This window comes from Gossypium hirsutum, chromosome D07 (assembly GCF_007990345.1).
Source record: "Gossypium hirsutum isolate 1008001.06 chromosome D07, Gossypium_hirsutum_v2.1, whole genome shotgun sequence".
Classification (NCBI taxonomy): Eukaryota; Viridiplantae; Streptophyta; class Magnoliopsida; order Malvales; family Malvaceae; genus Gossypium; species Gossypium hirsutum.
The window spans coordinates 53,081,690-53,100,456 of NC_053443.1; the positions used below are offsets into that span (position 1 = coordinate 53,081,690).

General features: G+C 38.2%; 3 protein-coding genes across 4 annotated transcripts; all 3 read right to left on the reverse strand.

The window, feature by feature from the left end:
• Nucleotides 1–79: 79 nt before the first annotated feature.
• Nucleotides 80–2,354, reverse strand: LOC107954995 (uncharacterized). The gene is made up of 4 exons (XM_016890691.2): nucleotides 2,087–2,354; nucleotides 1,916–1,997; nucleotides 556–954; nucleotides 80–412 (listed from the first exon to the last, which is right to left on the reverse strand). The coding sequence occupies exons 1-4, from the start codon at nucleotides 2,263–2,265 to the stop codon at nucleotides 269–271; spliced, it is 804 nt and encodes a 267-aa protein (XP_016746180.1). The 5' UTR covers nucleotides 2,266–2,354; the 3' UTR covers nucleotides 80–268.
• Nucleotides 2,355–2,654: 300 nt separating this feature from the next.
• LOC107956799 (uncharacterized) lies at nucleotides 2,655–4,164 on the reverse strand. The gene has a single exon (XM_016892314.2). It carries the CDS (start codon nucleotides 3,746–3,748, stop codon nucleotides 2,819–2,821), a length of 930 nt encoding a protein of 309 aa, XP_016747803.1. The 5' UTR covers nucleotides 3,749–4,164; the 3' UTR covers nucleotides 2,655–2,818.
• A 193-nt stretch (nucleotides 4,165–4,357) lies between these two features.
• LOC107954996 (uncharacterized membrane protein At3g27390) lies at nucleotides 4,358–7,508 on the reverse strand. Of its 2 annotated transcripts, none has more exons than XM_016890693.2 (10): nucleotides 7,244–7,508; nucleotides 7,009–7,117; nucleotides 6,600–6,792; nucleotides 6,367–6,503; nucleotides 5,990–6,278; nucleotides 5,794–5,900; nucleotides 5,432–5,579; nucleotides 5,161–5,356; nucleotides 4,836–5,076; nucleotides 4,358–4,744 (listed from the first exon to the last, which is right to left on the reverse strand). In XM_016890693.2, exons 1-10 carry the CDS (start codon nucleotides 7,335–7,337, stop codon nucleotides 4,504–4,506), a joined length of 1,755 nt encoding a protein of 584 aa, XP_016746182.2. In that variant the 5' UTR covers nucleotides 7,338–7,508; the 3' UTR covers nucleotides 4,358–4,503. The 2 variants fall into 2 exon arrangements, with proteins under 2 accessions (XP_016746182.2, XP_016746181.2); XM_016890692.2 differs by having other exon boundaries at nucleotides 5,432–5,594; nucleotides 7,244–7,506.
• Between the last annotated feature and the right edge of the window lie 11,259 nt (nucleotides 7,509–18,767).

An 18,767-nucleotide genomic window follows, 5' to 3' on the forward strand; every position in this document is an offset into this window, starting at 1 on the left:
TAAAGTAAAAAAGGTACAAAGTTCAAGTAATAAAACAACTAAGTAGCCTGAAAGAAATAATAGAAAGGGTCAGACAATCAATCAAGAAACAAGTTAGATCACCTTTCAGTTCTTCCTTGTATCCCACAACTATAGAACATATAAGATCACCATTCATCAATTTTAAGCCACAGCTGACTGCAATTCGTATTATATCCCACAAAATCCAACAGCATGGGCCCTAGTTTTCACTACAATATGCACCCATTGGCATGTTAAACCTAAACATTTAACCATAGAATGCAAGCCATGGCTCTCCAACACCACCACCACTTGCTGGCTTTACTGTTGGAATCCAATTTGTGCTGGTTTGCTCTCTCTGGAAGTATGTCCCGGTCGTGCTTGCCGCAAGCTGTCCTATCTCATACAGGGTCTGAAAAATCATTTCCCACAATTACATATAAATCAATATTGATCTCAAAACCCACTTACCATGCCAGGACAAAAACATGAAACCAATTGACAAGCGATGCATGGTTAACATTATTTGCTTAAAATTGCCGAAAAAATGAATACCTGTAGGTCCTCACTTAAAGCTTGATTAAATGGGCTTTGGCTTCTTTGTCCGACTATAATAGAAGTTGGCAAGTTTGCAGCACGGACCAGGTGAAGAAAGCAGGCTAAAGGCTCGTAATGAATTTGCAAAGATGGAGGTGGCTTCTGGGTTTTGGTGGCAATGGCTCGACTTACATCAGTCTCGGGGCCTACTTGGATACTATAGAGAGGAAGCTTGCCGCTATTTGTTGTCAACAACCTACCTTCCAACTTCAGCTTTGATGCCGGTACAAGAAAAGGGGCTATGATAGTGGGTATGGTAGACGGTATGTGCTCTGCATCTGCTATTTTAGTCAGAACTGAATTTATAGCCAGTGACAGTAGTGGCGGCTCCAAATGATCCAACATTACCATTGTTGCCTGCAATGAGTAAAAGGAAAGATATATTTCTTTCAGTGTGTTCAATACGAAAGATGGAAAGTATAGTTAAAAAGTGGTTAGTGGTAAAGTTTCGAATAAAGTTGTTAATTTTATGTTGAATGTGTACAAATACAAATCCTCTCATTTTCCCTATTCATCATCTTATCACAAATTAGGGGAAGGCTGGAAAGAAAGTAGTTTTTCCTTCCAATCCTTACCATTCCTTACTCTTTCCCTCCTACCAAACACAGGATTAAAGTCATCATTCTAGTTATTGCAGTAACCCAGAGGATTCATACACCCATTCTTGAAGACAAATGACCTTAGTCATTTTCACGCAAGGCTGTTCTTTCTCAAGGATGATTGCTTGACCACTAAGATCACGGGATCAACAACGCCAACAAAATGAAGCTTGAAAAGAAAATGATGCCCTTGCCAGCTACTATTCAAATCTATTTCTATCCTCAGTTTATGTCTCATGTTCTGCACCTCCTTAAATCACATTATTGATCATCATCTTATCGGGAACACAACAAAGGAATATTCATTGATCAGCAACTATGAAACCATCAATCCGGCAGGAAAACCTTTTCTAATCTACCCCCAGGGAAAACTCTAAAAGTAAGACTTACAATTTTTCAACTAAAAAATCTAACCTCTGACTATGTCGACTGAAAGAGGGTTCTCTGAGGCACTCCCTTCCTAGTTCCTAATGAGCTTTTACCCCTTTAATTTATTGAAGAAAAATATCAAAGTAAACACTCCCCTTTTTCTCTCATTTTACCAAGAACCAGACACTCTAGAAAAAGAGATAACTTGATAGTTCTTCATTTCCAATCAAACTTCCAAGCAAATCCACAAAATTACATTCACCAAGAACAGAATTTATATATATATATTTTTTAAAAATGGGTTTTGAAATTAATGGCAAAAGGAAGGAACCATTCGAAAGAAACAGTACCTTTAGATTTTCTCCATCCATAAATTGAGTAACAGAGGCATTCAATTTTGCATCCCCTAATTCCAGGTCGACTAACTCGAAGCTGAAAACATATAAACATACAGCTTTCTTAATCAGTGTTTTTAATGAAGATCAACCAAGAAGAGACAGAGAAAGAGAGAGGGGACTCACGCTTTACTACAAGGATGGGGAGTAGGATTGAGAGCTCGGGCGATGGCGTTTCCGAACCCATCTTGGTCATGGTAAACGAAGAACACATTCGAAGAAACCTTCAATCTCCGCAACTTTCCACTTAGTGTTTCTCCGTTGTTTTGGAGTGAGAGTGATTCCAGATTTTGCTCTAGATCCATGATGACGATGATGGGCTAAGAGGGATATGACACCAGTCTTTTCCTTCCATTTACACTCACTCCTTTTTAAGAGGGTTTTCTTTTCTTGTAGAACAATACTAGTATGGTAATAAAATAAAGGTTAAAATATGCTCCAAGTCTCTGTAATTTTCATACAATTCAAATTTAGTCCTCTACTTTTATTTTAACGATTTAGTCCCCCAATTATTTTTCTTTACAAATACTAGGGTGTACATGTTATTTTATGAATCAAGGTAAGTAAATAAACAAAAGGTTTGGTTAATATGACTAAGAAATGTAAGTGAAAGTATGAGAGCAATGTTATTATATGAACAAATATAATATTCAATATCATTATTTCTAAATCATGTGTGGCCTATTCCTGAATAAATCAAAGCAGTGAAGACTATCTGCTTTAATAACTTTCAATATTAGGGAGTACATAATTTACAATACTTCAACAATATACATGCATTTAAATTACCTGTATATGTATGCCTTTTTTTTTAATGGAAACTGCAAAAAGAAAAAAAGAAAATTGCTTTCAATATCCTCACTCAATTTTCCAGGCACAAAGGAACAAGCTGAATTCGGATGCCGTGGCGGCGCTTAGTGTAGAATAGTACTTGCTTCCGGCATCGCTGTCTCCTTCTTGGCTACTTCCTTCTTTGTCACTCTCTGCATCCGCCGCCACCGGTTTGAATATAAACATGCCGTGGCCGGTTCCAAGGCTGCTAAACATCCAGTCATGGACATCCCACATGACTTGAACCGGTTGCTTATCGACCAGAACAGTCTGGTTCCCTCTGAATTTCCATTGCAAATTCTTGACGTGAATCAGAACTACACCATCCATGCTAATCCACATTTCAGGTTCTTTTATTCCAGTCATCGAACTCTCAACAACAATTTCGTGTTCTTTGCTTTTTTCATCGAATCTAGCTCGTGTCGCAAAGCTTTTCTTGGCAAACACGTTTTCCTTCTTGTAAATCAAAAAGGGTTGAACCAAAGCCGGTCTCGCTTTCGTTCTTTTGTATGCCTTTTTCTTGTAATCCCCCAATAATAGAACCACCTCTTCGTCAGCAACTAGGGCGACATAATAGTCTGAGACGGGTTCGGGGCCACAGGTGAATTTAGCTGAGCGAAGATCCCAGTAAACATCCACTTGGCTCCCTTCAACCTCAAAGGATTTATACCCTTTTTTGCTCCAGAAATGCCATGGCTTAAGATCGATCTTGCACGAGTATTGGAAATTACCTTGCGTGCTATTCACCAGGATGCTGAGAGAATGGTTCATAAGGTTCTTACACCACAAAATCTTGACATTCCGACAATAACCTACTATGTTCGTTTGGTACATCAACGTGACGGTGGTCTGAGCGTTTTTATTGTTTGTCTGAGGGTGAGGTTCTTCCTTTATTCTTTCTGCATAATACGCCGAGCTTCCAATTGACTGAGTTCTCAAGGGAAAATGAAATGCCATTTGTAAATGCAAATTCTTTTATTGATTTTTCATGCAAAAAACCTCTAATAATTCGATTCTACTGCATCTGATCTGATAGTAAAAATGGTTTCCAGGACTGTTCATATATGTATGTAGTTATATAACCCTATATGTGTATATGTATAGGGGTTAAAATCAGGTTACCTTGTGTTGGGAAGTCTCAAGGGATTAAACCGACCTGAAACCTTAGCTGATGAACAATGGTAAAGAAAAATATTAATAAATGGTGCCAAAATGAGATTGCAGAAGAGAAATGTGTGAGCATGCTTGTTTGCTTTTGGAAGAAATTGTGATTTTCTGGGAAAGAGACAGAATGAAAGAACAGACAAGGAACTTTGTCTCTCCATGGAGTGAAAATCTCCATCCAAAGGTTGTAAGCAAAAAAAGGTGTCCGAAACAAGGGGATGACGAAATTTTCCTCCAACCAATTTGCTATATTTAGTCTAAGTTTGCCATTTTCTAAGGAAATTATACCATTTGTATCTTAACCCAAAGATAACATTTCTAACTGTTATATCAATAGGTCCAACTGCTATACAGGAGGGGTCTATGTAAGAATAATAAATAGAGAGACAAGGGTACCGAGCATTAAGTTGCAATATTCTTGCTGACATGAACATCATGGTAGTGACATCACAGTCAATGTTACAATGACCTGATTTTTCATCCTTTACAGAAGATGTATATAATTCACACCTATATTCTACAATAAATTTAACTGTGCAAAGGTTCATTTACACTACATCCAGATTTTCATTAGCTTTATTCCCTTTTGCATCATCATTTTCATATCCATCTTTTTTACTTCCCTTTCCGGATGATCTCTGGCTACTAAGTCTAGCTTTTAGGATTCCTCCGATGTGATGGACTGAAGCATCAGCCTGAATCGCCTCTATGTATAACAACTTCACCAAGTTCCTGAAGCGACGCCGAAAGGTTGGTATCCGAGACATGGAAGCTACTATTCCCTGCAATCTGTCATAAAATGAAAATTGCGTGATGATTTTAATGCACGGTCACAAGTTGAAAGAGTTGTTTAGTTTTTCAGATATAGCTTTTGTTATACCTTCTAATTATGGCTTGAAGCTGTGCTCTCCTGACACTATCTTCGGATGGATAACCAGAATCATTCCAGTCCTTGGGTGTTTCGTTTTTGCACTCCATAACCAGCTTCCTTAGGCAAGCTTCTTCACTTTCATCTAATTCGAGCTTCTTTAATTGCTCTTTCATGACAAAAAGCGGCCCAGCAAACCATTCAAACACTTTGTCCCTTGGCATATTACTCCTAGTCAGTTCCGCATTATCACCTGGCAATTCAATCACACGTAATCATATGATTGTAGCCCCAATATCCTCCACAATGCTAACTGAAGGGGGAAAGAAACACATACCGATAACTATGCCAGATGCGTCAGCCTTAACCGATGTCAGCAGACACTGCAAGATGGACCAAGCTTGTAGTCTTATGCACAACTTTTTACAATTTCCCTTAACAATGCATTCCTCAATGTCCTTGATAGTTATTAGGCCATCACGGAGGAGTATCCAACCATCCACCTCATAGGATTTAAAAAGCCAGTCCCACACCTGTAAAAGTTTCAAACATAATTGAGTTCTTATACATTAGACATTAATTTGATTTTTATAGGTCAAAGAGCAGACCTGCATTGGTCTATACTGTTGAATTGGCCACTTCAACGTTCTTGAGTTTTCTGAAATGAGTTGTGTGCTTGATGCCTGACCTTTACTCTCCAGTTCATTGCAACAGTTGTTGTCAACCTTTTCGATCTCAGGATTACGGTCCATGTTTCTACGATACCGGAGCCTGGCTGTCAAACGGATGTCTCATAATCATAATCAACAGATGTGTAAAATACTATGTCACTCGGACTTGGGGCTGAGTGTCAAATTTTTTCAAGGCTTTTCCAGGTATTTGGAGGGTTCTTGGAGGTTGAAAGCAACATAGGAGAAATATACATGGTTCTTCTTGTAAGTAATCTAAAGAACATTAACACATGTTGTACCTGGGCAGACAGGATCCTTCCCTCACGTAGAGTAAATCATTTACATACTCATCAAATAGCGAAACCACAGATATAATATAAGAAAATCCCATATGAAGTGAATCTTCCTGAATTTTAACAAACATATGTTAGACAAAACTTGAAACAAAAGACGTATATAACAGCGTAAAAACAGAGAAAGGAACATTTTCCAGACCTGATGCACGATAACTCCACCGTAGAGTCCAAGAAAGAAGCTTGCAATGATAGCTCCAACTACAGCTCCCACAACAGCCAAAGGCCATAAAAGGATTGCTAAACCAGCAAAGGGAACACACACTGTCTCCAAGAACGGTCCTTCCCGACCAATTAAATCTTCGAACAACCTTTTCCATCCTCTGAACAGCATATATGGGCTTTTCCATAGAGTAACAACCGTAATCAAAGGCACATCAACTAACATGCCAATCAAGCCAACCAACAAACAACCTGGTAATTTCATTAACCTTGCAAGAACAAAATGGAATAAATCCAAAGAGTTAACTCAAATATATTAACTGGTATGAAGCAGAGCTTAAGAAGGGACGTTCTTACTTTACATCCATAGGCTTCTCATCTGGAGGCATTTTTTCGCTTAGCTCATCCATGTAGGAGAAGTATGAGTGGAAGCAGAAATCTGTGAAGTCCACCACCACCGTGCAGCTTCCTTTAATGGTTGACAGACAACCATCCTGGCAAGGAATTGCTAAGTTCTCCACTTCAATTGTTTAAAACAAGTGTTTTGCATGCAAATAACAGACCGGGCAACAAAGAGAAAGGCAACTTACAGCAAAGCAGTGGTAGCATTTGTCGATCGCATTTTGCCCTGCTGCCTGAAAAGTTGCAATGAGGGGAGCAAAAACTCCATACCCTATTCCACCTAAAATGCTTCCGGCAACAGCCACGACTGGCCAGAGACCCAGCGGTACAATCAACGACACCAAAACCACAATCTTTAGAGCCAGTCCCAGTCTCTTCGTTCTAAAATTACAAGTCCAAGAAACAGAAAATAAGGACAAAACACAAACATTCTCTACTTCCTAGAATCAGAGATTCATCTCTATTGCAAACACACATCATTCGAATGTGACCGGCGACATGCTATGAATATCAATGGCGGAAGAAGCTAAAACCCCCCAAAGCTATTTAAAATAAAAGGGATTAGATGTAAGGAAATAGAAATCCAAGGAAACAAACCTTGCTACAGAGAAGTAAGTCCATATAAAATGTGCTGGCCAAAGCCCAATCACCACTGCTGAATTCCCGCTCCCAATAATTGCCACCGCTACTGGACCGATGATTGCAGCTGTTAACAGAACCAAAAATATTTGCAAAAACTAAATAAAACACCCATTTTTGCACTAATCACTAATCTAACCATTCATTTCAGTGTTTAAATACGGGTCTTTTGTTGTTGTTGTTTGTAATTTACCTTTGAGAAGGCCAAGGATAAAGAGTAAAGAAAAGAAGGGAATAAATGAAACGAAGCTCCAGAGTTTAGCCAACAACCCCGAGGGAACCTCCATGGTTGTTTGCTTGCAGTAAGGCTTTAGAGATATTTGAACGGCAATAATGGAAAGAAAAAATGTTCTGCGTTTTCAAATGTGTGTCATAGACATAGTTCAAAGGTACAGGAGTTTGTTATATTAAAATTAGAACAGATGGAAAGATGGTACGTGGCAGGAGAAGGTGGTAGGCGGGACACATGGCGAGCAAGGAGTGAGGAGATGGGGGTGACATTGACACCTCCCCGGGGATCATGCTCTTGGCGGGAACCAACCGACTTTAGGGTTGTCTCATGTCTTGACGTTGCAAATATTAAGGGTGTTAATGTAATTTTACCCAAACCTGTTCTCTTCTTCATTTCACTATTATGTAAGTTCATATTTTAATTTTATTTAATATTTTACAATAAATAAAACACCAAACGGGGTCCGAATATTTGGCGCCAGTCACTACTAGAGCCATCCGTACAATTAATGGCTCCTGCGAGAAAAGGAAACGTTTGGAATCTAGTCCTTTAATAGAAAAAAGGAACTGATAAAGAATATATTAAAAAGATTATGCTTCTTTGGAACTCAAAGGTGCATACAAAAAGTAGCTTGAGCAATACGAACCGCTCCACGTATGAGTGTCTAAAATTACAAACTAGTGTCTGCCACTGTACGGCCAGTTATGTCATGGGTTGAAGGCAGATCAGCAGGAGGCCCAGCCCTTTGGTCTCTCTTCTTGTTTCTCCATGCATAAGTGAAAAGATGATAAAAAGGATAGACCTGCCTGAGTCCTCTGATGCCAACTAGGAAAGGGCCAACAACAGAACACCGCTTATTTGACACCATCCATAGTTGGCATTCAGGGAGCCAGGCAGATCATTTCCATTGTTTCATCTCACACTTACAATTCCATTCAATCATGACTACATAACCAATGAGACTTGGCTATTCAAAACAAAAAAGAAGAAGAAAAAAATCAGTACAAATGATCACTTACAGTTCAACCTTTGGCTCACAAACAACACACCATCTGTTGCAGAGACTTGCTTCCATGATCTTTAGCTCATCACCCTGCCTCTGTTTTGATTGCTCTCTTTCAACCCATAAATATATATGCATGTAATGAATGTCTGTGGGATTTAAATGCTAGGTGTGGCTAAGTAAAGAGACAATAAGAAGTACAGGAAGAGAATAAAGAGAGGAGAAAAGACTAAAAAGTGGTCGGCAAACAGTTGGATTTTGGGTTTTAAATGCCAAAATTCAAACATGATTTGGAATTGCAACTTCCTAAATCTTGGCTTTGTAGTCTGTATTGGCAGGAGTGTAGGTGCCAAGGTCATAGCATAAGACAATTTGACAGCCTTGGTTTGACGGATTATTTAACTGTCCTTTTGTACCCTAATTTTCGGCAAATGGAACCAAGATGGGAGTGCAATATAAATATTCCAAGTTGAGGATGGACCCTCTATGGGGGTTAGAAAGATAATCCAATGCTGTTTGTGTACTAAAATATTCCAGTCCAGTATATATATAAATTTCCACATCAACTTTAACGTTTGACTGAAACAGATGATTGCATGTGGGATGTGGGATCGCATGAATTGGGCCGTGATGAGCTCTAATTTTAGCTTTCTATTTCTACACAAATTATCTGATGAACCATCCTTGCTTGTATTGGAATATCTAAAATTGTGGTTGGCGTTCTGCGACCTTCGCCAGCTTCTGAATTGTGTCAAATAAATAAATCCAGTAGTCAAACTTGGTTTAACGGTTTTTGTTTGCTTCATGAAATAGTAGCTCATGCTTTCAAACTTCAAACTCTTTCAAACAGGGGTAATAAAAAATTTCACACCGTCCATTCTTTTCTCGCATTAACCTGCGATGATTACTGCTATACCTAGGTTTATTTCAAGGTAATAAGAAATGTGGAAATAATAAATTTTGAATATAAATGTGTATTTAAAAATAACAATTAATGATCGAATGAGTTTTAGTTCGATTGGCATGGATATTGTTACTAATATAGGAGGACGTGAGTTTGAGTGCGCTGAGGTACGTCATCCTCCTATTTATGGGTTGGAAAGGGATTATAGATAGTTTTAGTCAAGGCATTGTCTTTTTTCTATAGCACATCAAAAAAGCATCAAGTTAGTGAAAAGAAAACTCACTATTGAATTTCTATATTTTAAAGAAATCCTACAAGTGTGATAACCATGAATTTAGAACACAAATGTGTTTTTAAAATAACATACAATAAATATTGAAACATATAAAGTGTGCATAATAAAATTGAAATGTATAAAAATATCAAAATAATGCTTTAGCTAAATGGTAAATTAAATGTTGTACTAATGCAATGGACGTGGGTTTAAATCCCACCCTATGCATATTTTTATTAGTTTTTTAAAGTGAAAAAACTAAAATACCCACAAATAATATTACTTATTTTAATTACAGAAGTATATTCTCGTAACTTACTAATTGAATTGATGACACTATTGATAGTTGATAGTGACAAATAATAATATATATAATATTTTTTACTAAATTTCTCAACTCAATAACACCCATTCAATTAAGAATTATTTATCATTTAAAAAAACTTAAGAATTATATAAAAGTTAGATTAACTACAATATATTTATAAAATTAATTTAGTTTGACCTTTAAAAAAAATAAAAGTAAAACTATCTTTTTTTTTATTAATTCATTTCTTCTATTTACAATGTCAAATCTTAATATAATTTCCACCCTTTTCATATGTCCAGGTATTCCTCGAGATCTCCGTCCACTTTTAAGTCCAACTCATCCCCTAAATCTTCCCTCAAATTCCAATTTGAGTTTATTTTCGGGTCTTCCTTAATTTCCTCCTCCAAAATAGGTATAGAGTTTACTAACTTCCTAGTAGCTTCTTAATACAGAATCTGCTCAACCATGGTGCTCCAAGAACCTGTTGCTTCATATTGCACCTTTGTGATTCGATACTTGACGTTATAGTCTTCCTTGCACCGTAAAATGCTACAATTGCTACATATCGTTTAACTAAGTTTCTATATGTTTATGCCTTCGACTTTTCCTTATCCAAGAGCATTCGTTGTTCCACATCTATAAAAGTGCCCCTCAAAGTGAGATATTGCATTTTATCTTCTTGAATCATTTCATGCCCTTTCCAAACAACCTCTTATATCATATGATTCATCGTAATAAGATGTTGGATGATGCAATCACCCAATCTCATCCTATAATCTTGAACTTTCTTATTAGCTTATCTACACTTTCACATTATTCTAACGTAGTGATCACTTCAAGCACACACTACAGCAAAACAGGTTTTTAGCGGTATTTTTAGCGGCGTTTGATAAAAAACACCGCTATAGATCGAGCATAGCGGCGCTTATTAAAAAAGGCCGCTATAGATCAAGCATTAGCGGCGCTTTTCCAGAAACGCCGCTATAGGTTGACCACTAGCGGCGCCTTTTAAAAAACACCGCAAAAAGATTAAGCACAACGCTTTAGTGGCATTAGCGGCGCTTTTTAAAAAACGCCACTATAGATCGAGCATTAGCGGTGCTTTTTGAAAAACGCCGCTATAGATCGAGCTTTATGGTTTAGGGTTTTAGGGTTTATGATTTAAGGGTTGAGATTTAAGATTTAGGGGTTAAAGATTAAGGGTTTATGGTTTTTGTTTTATGATTTAGGGTTTAAGGGATAAGGGATAAGGGATAAGGGTTTAGATTAATTAGTGTTTTTTAAATTATATATTCAATAATTTCTTATATAATCGTAAAAGAGATAGTATTAATTTTAAAATACTGAATTAATTATCATTATAGTTTAGGGTATATAGTTTAGGGTTTAAGATTTAGGAGTTACTATTTTAAGGTTTATGGATTATGGGTTTAGGGATTATGATTTATGGTTTATGGTTTAAGGGTTGGGGTTTAAGGGTTAGGGGTTTAAAATTTATGATTTATGGTTTAGGGGATAGAGGATAGGGGTTTAGGGTTTAGATTAATTAGTGTTTTTAATTTATATATTAAATAATTTCTTATATAATTGTAAAAGAGATAATATTAATTTTAATATATTAAAATTATGATTATAGTTTAAATTATTTGAGAGATAATAGATAAAGTTTATATATATTAAATGGTTTAGGATTTAAGGTTAACTTAAGATTTGTTAAATGATGAAATTTTATACAATCAATTGATGCTTTTATATTTAAAAATATTTAATCTAAACCATTTGATATATTTAAATATTAGATTTTTAAAAAAACATTGATAAATAAATAAATAAAGTAACAGATTGATATGGATATGCAACTATCTATTTTGGATAGGACCAAATTATAACAAATAAAAATGAAATACAAAAACTAAAATTATAATTTTATCTAATTCTTTTAAATATTACTTAAAATTTTAAAAATTATTTATTTAAAATTTTTATGAAAAATACAACAATTAAATATAAAAATTGTAAAAAAGTCGAGCGTTAGTGGCGTTTATGAAAAAAAGGCCGCAAAAGGTAAGCAATAGCGGTGTTTTTCGCAAACGCCGCAAAAAAGTTGAGCAATAGTGACGTTTTTGGCCCAAACGCCGCTAAAAGTAGAGCAATAGTGATGTTTTTTTCCAAACGCCACGAATATATTTTGCAAAACGGCATCGTTTTGTAATTATATTTTTTTATCCCAAAATTTCAAATGAAATATCTTCTTGTTTTTTCCTTTCTTTTTCCCAAAATCGATTCCCCCCACCTGAAATCTCATCTTCTTTTTTCTCTATTTTATTTTTCCCAAACCATTTTTCCCTTACCTCGATTCCCTTTATTTTTTCCCTAAAAAAACCTTAAAAAGCCTAAACAAAATGGGCAATTTACACAAAAAATCCCCTTTTTTTTAAATTACCGAAATGGGCCCGATATTTAATTATTTACTGGAATGGGCCATTTTCAGGCAAATCGCGTCCACACCAGCACGATGTCAGGGGACACGCCAGCAAGTCGCGGCCACGTCAGCACGCTTTGCTAACGTGGCCGCGACTTGCCCCGCGCGTGAACAGTGCAACGGTCAAAAATTTGACCGTTGCCCCCCAACGGTCCAAAAAAAACTATAAATACCTTCACCCTTTTTTTTCCACAAACTAATCCTCTCTCAAATTTCCTCTCAATTTCCTCTAAATTTCCTCTCAATTTCCTTTTAAATTCCTTCCAAATTTCTCTCAAATCCATATTTAATCTCAATTTGCTCTCAAGTTCCTCTTAAATTCTCTTAACTCCCTTTTTTAAATAATTTTAAATTTTTTTAAAATTTTTTTAAACCATAAAAATTTGTACGATTTCAGCAATGGCCGGAGAATTGACTCGTCTTGATAAGCATCACATATCGGTGGACCAAATGAAAATGGTAAGTGTTAAATTTAATTTCTAAATATTATTTAAGAATTTTTTTATGCATTTTTAGATAATTATTAATTTATTATTTGTTATAAAAGTCTGTAGATCGGGTATTGGAATGCAATATTCGGGATATGCATGGTCCTCCATCACCGTTGGTAGAGAACTACCTGCGGGAAGAGGGTTTTTGGCACGTGGCGACGATAGGCCGGGGATGCAAGATGGACCCGAAACTAATCAGTGCGTTGATCGAGAGGTGGAGACCCGAGACACACACATTCCATCTTCCATGTGGAGAGTACACTATCACTCTAGACGATGTCAGTCTGCAATTGGGATTGCCGGTGGACGGATACCCAGTCACCGGGTCTGCCTAATCTAGCGATTGGAGGCGGTGTGTTACGAGCTTTTGAGCGCTAATCCGGAGAAAATGAAGGGAGGTAAGATCAAGATAGGCTGGTTACGTGACACATTCCCTGATCCGGATGAAGATTCAACCGAAATTGAAAGAATCCAATATGCTCGGGCATATATGCTTCAATTAATTGGAGGTTATCTGATGCCCGACACGTCACGGAGCCGCGTACATCTAAGATGGCTGCTGAAACTCGTTGATTTTAGAGCAGCCAGTGAATTGAGTTGGGGATCTGCCGTCTTGGCAACGTTATATCGAGAGATGTGCAGGGCGACGCGATCGAGGAGAGCAAAAATCGGAGGTTGCTTATCACTATTGCAGTCATGGGCACGATTTCGCTTTCCATTTCTACGTCCTCGAGTGGACCACCCATATACATTCCCACTCATAACGAGGTAAATTTTATATTAGATTTTACAATTATTATGTAGATTTTTAAAAATAAAAGTATGTTAAAAATTTATTTACTTAAGTTGAACCATCCAGCAAGTCATGCTCGATTACCTACCTCTCTTGAAGATATATGGCTTCTATTGGACCAACGGTCCGAAGCACAAGTAAGTGTTAAATAAAATAGATATTTCCATACATTCACTAATCGATTGGTATTTAGTATTTAGTATTTAGTATTTAGTATTCTTTATATAACTAATATTTCTATCATGTTCATATAGTTTCAATGGACACCATATGAGGATCCGACAATTCGGACAGTAATTCTGGAAGAGTTCTTACAAAATCCACTAGCTTGGCACGTGAAAGTCGTGTTGATCAACTACGCAACCGTGGAGCCGCACCAGTCAGACAGAGTGCTACGACAATTTGGATGTAGACAACTGATTCCCGTGGATCCTGAGGTGTTTGACGATCAACACAAAGTCAACATTTGGTAATTAAATACGGATTGGCCGAGATACTGGTCCGAGTACATGGAAATGTGGGAAGATCGGTATGAATATATACCTATCCGGGAACCAATCATCGTTTTGGAGTTAGCGTGCGTTCCAAAATACATGCCGCGATTTAATATCCATGGCAAACCGTATTTATTGACGCCAGAGGAGAGGCGGCGGCAAATACGTGTCGAAAGGGAAAGGCGCGGGCCTCTAAATCTAAGATGACAAGATGACGAAGACAGCCTCAATGAGGCTTAGACATTCACCCGGCTCATCATCAGCGGCCATGCAATCACCAGGCCCAACGAGAGCACCGACACAGTCACCCGACGCAGCAGCTCAACCGATGATACCCACGCAACCGCCTTTTCAGAAGATGCCAGGTGCGTTTCCTAGCCCTTATATGTATCCTAACCCTTATATGTATCCCTTTCCAAGTCCTATGGCAGGTTGGAGCCAAATGCCCGGTTCAACTCCATTTCCTGTTATGCCGAGTGGATCGCCGATGTATAGGTCATCGCCGCACGAAGGATCGCAAAAGGGGCTATCGGGGAGCTCTCCTTTTTACCAATCCTCACCAATGTATGGGTTTCAAACACCGTCGCCGTTCGTGATGCAAACACCTCCACATACACTATTCTTTGAAGGTGGATCATCATCCCAAGTCCGACAACCAGATGCCGTACTGGAAGAACCAGAATCCCCGCCGGAGGAACAACAACCAGCGCCAAAAGCAAGACAAAGGAGGAATCCAGCGCGTAACCGTCGACGGCCGCCATGTGGCACTGAATCCTCCGGGCATAGACATTGATTTTTGTATTTAAATTTATTTGTACAAATATTTTGAATATTTTGATATTATTTTATGTAATAAAATAGAAATTTTTTTGAGTTATTTTGATATTATTTGATGTAATAACATGAGCTTAATTAATTTGTACAAATATTTTGAATATTTTGATATTATTTGAGAATTCTACTAATCATTAATACAATTATCAGTTAATATTTTTACATTCACATAATGGTAGATTTGAAAAAAATGTTTTGACTGTTACTAACAATTAATACAATTATCAATAAATAATTGAAAAAATATAATTTATTTACAATTACATTCAACTGTTCCGATTAGGGCATGATCGGCTTGTATGGCCTGGATTCCTACACCATCCGCATAACTTCTGTTGACTGGCTGTTTCTCAGATATCCATATTGTTACGTATTCTAGTCGAGCAAGGTCGACCTTTTGGTTTACAACGCAATTCTCTATCTGGTAACAGCTTAAAAGGAGCAAGAGATACAGACGACCACTTACGTTCATCTGGGACCGGTAGGAAAACGTGTCTCCAGACGCTGTACATGTTTTCTAATTTGTACACTTCGTCCACATAGCTCATCGAATCCAGATGGAGATTCTGACAAGCTGCAATAACATGAGCGCATGGATAACGAAGTGCATCAAACATCCCACAGTCACAAGTCCTATTTCGCAAGTGTACACGATATTGCCCGCCAACAGCACCTTGGTGCGGTCTATCAAACTCGGTCACGCGTGACACACTGTGTGCATGGTGTTTGCCCTCACCTTGGCCTTGTTAATTTCTTGAACTACCTTATTGCACCATACATGGCCTCCTTGCATCTGGCTTGCATAACTTGCTACTCGCTTTGGAAATAGTGCCGCCAAACGAAAATATGTCTCTCGCACAACCGATGTTATCGGTAGATGGCGCATTCCTTTAAGAATAGGATTTATGCATTCAGCTAGGTTCGACGTTATATGGCCGTATCGTAGGCCGCCGTCATATGCTTGTGCCCACTGTTCGAAACGTATGTTACAAAGATAGTCCGCCCCTTCTCCGTTAATTGAACGTAAAATTGCCAACATATTGTGAAAACGGTCTTTATTTATTTCATACCCTGCTAATATAAGATCATAGCGAATAAGTTATACCACTTCTACCAATAAAATTAATTTAAATTGATAAACGAAATAACACAGATATAGACTAAATACCCATGTTGGTCACTTATCGTCGTTCGCTCTTAGATTGATATTGCCCGTAGTAGTTCGAAGCAACGTGTCTTAGGCAATATCTATGGTGTGTGCGCTGCCATAAGCTTCCCTGTTGATCAAATGCAGCTAGTATACCAGCACCCTGATCTGAAATAACACATATATCAGGTTGGGGCACACATGCCTCCTTAACCTAGAGAGAAAGAAATCTTAGTCATCAGACGACTCCCCCGGTGTTATTGTAAATGCAATTGGAAGAATTCTCCCACCGCCATCCTGTGCCACTGCAAGCAATAGTCGATGAGTATACCTACCGAACATAAAGGTATCGTCAATTTGTACCAACGGCTTGCAGTATGGAAATGCGTCTCGGCATTGCTTAAAGGTCCAAAACAGGCGTTTGAACACTTGGCATCCATGTAGCAATCGGCCGTTGTAGTACGCATGTTCCGTTTCAAGGTCTGTGATGGCACTTGGAACGTATCTCTCTAGCACCTGACACCACTGCCATATTTCATTATATGAGGCGTCCCACCCACTATGCATCTTCTCTAACGCCTTTTGCTTAGCCATCCAAGCCTTGCGGTAAGAGGGCATGTACCCCATTTGGCTACAAATATTGACAATTAATACCGGCACCGAATTCCTGGGATCTGCTTTAACCGTGGGCAGTATCAAGCTAGCTAACATAGCTGAATCCATATTGGGATGATCTTATGAAACACCTATAAACCGAGTACATTAAATAATGCAACATTGCATAATAAAAGTATTATTCAGAAACCATCAATACTGTACCTTCAACACATGTATGTGGACCTTTGTACTTTTTAATCTCCCACAACCCTATCCTTTTCTTTAACGAGGCGTAGATTTTTCATGAACATGTGCCGTCTTGGACTGCACACTTCGCCTCAAACTTATCAGATTTGGATTTAACGAATTGGTAGTTAACGCTGTTTTTGATGCTATGTTGTTTCAAAGCACCAATAAAACTCTCCTTGTTGGTAAACTAATTACCAACTTCAAATTCACCTGAATCTAGCCCTGAACTTGTACGATTACGCAACCGGTGTGGTAGACCTGGAAACTTTAACGTATCATCTGCAGACAGATCAACATTATGCATGTGGAATGGAGGTGAGTATGCTCTGAATCATGGATTTTCTTCTTCATCTGAACTTCTTTCAGCATCTTCAGGTTCTGTTGGAATAGGCTCCGCTCCGGTTTAGAAAATAAGTCAACTTCTGTACCATCGGGCCCGGGCTTTCGAGGTGGATCCACATCGGAGTCATCTTCTAACCCACAATCATATGCAGCATACGAGGTCCCCTCACCGGTTGACATCGTAGGGAGTACATCATCCCTTCTTTTGGGTATTTCATAACATCCCCAATTGGATGTAGATTGCCAACCACTAAAACTCGATGTCGTTCCCCAATACGTATTTCCAACATCAAACATCGAGCCACTGACGTACATGTTTCATCCACAGATAGAGTGTCTTGCGGGGGATTTGCGTTCAACACCGTTACCAAACATGGGCTGTTCCATGTTTTGTAACCAGCTAACCGAATATCGGCCGGGGTCGTGTATACATCTCGAACACCGGTCGCAAGTACATCACTTGGCGATGTAAATTGTACATATAACTCAATATAAGGTACTCCACTAGCAAGATGAGTCTGCACCATTGCCTCCAAGCTACGAGCACCTTTTATGTCGAGCAAGTCATATATCACCGGATCAACAGAAGAGCAGAATCGATACGTAATAGAGAGAACTTTCATTGGCGTCGTTCCAAAGATTTTACGCCTAATTCTTTTACGAAGTTCTGTCAAATCTATGTTCTGGTTAAAAACCAGTCGCACCGTATTCTCTGACAAAAAAACAACACCATTCTCAGTGTGGCAAACCTCACAATTATAGTAAATAACAGCACTAATACGTTCACTCATATTTGAAACTCTAACCTTCTTAGCCTCTCTAAATTGTTTCTGCTGTGACTTATGCATTCTGAGAACATTTTCTGCCTAATTTACAGCCTCTACCCAAATATGCTACTGTAGCAAAAGCGCGTCCACGAGGGCACGCTTTCACAAATTCTTCTCAAATAGCATCCTGCTAGAAGTGATTTTATACTATTTGCTCAGAAACGTCAACTCGAAATTATTTCTTCCAGGACCTACTGTAGCAAAAGCGCGTCCACGAGGGCGCGCTTTCACAAATTCTTCTCAAATAGCACCCTGCTAGAAGCGATTTTATACTATTTGCTCAAAAATGTCAACTCGAAATTATTTCTTCCAGGACCTACTGTAGTAAAAGCGCGTCCACGAGGGCGCGATTTCACAAATTCTTATCAAACAGCATTCTGCTAGAAGCGATTTTATACTATTTGATCAGAAACGTCAACTCGAAATTATTTCTTCTAGGACCTAAAACCCTAGAAAGCCTGAACCCTAAACCCTAAAAGCCAAAAAAACCTAACATGAAAAAAACGGCAAAATCGCGTCCCCCGAAACGCGCTACATGGCCGCGACTTGCTGACGCGTCCCCTGACATCGCGCTAACGTGGACGCAATTTGCCGGAAAATGACCCATTCCAGTAAATAATTAAATACCGGGCTCATTTCGGTAATTTAAAAAAAAAGGGCTTTTATTGGTAAATTGCCCAAACAAAATAACATTTCTCATAAGCCTCTCAACTCAAAGAACTGCGTTTCTTACCAAAA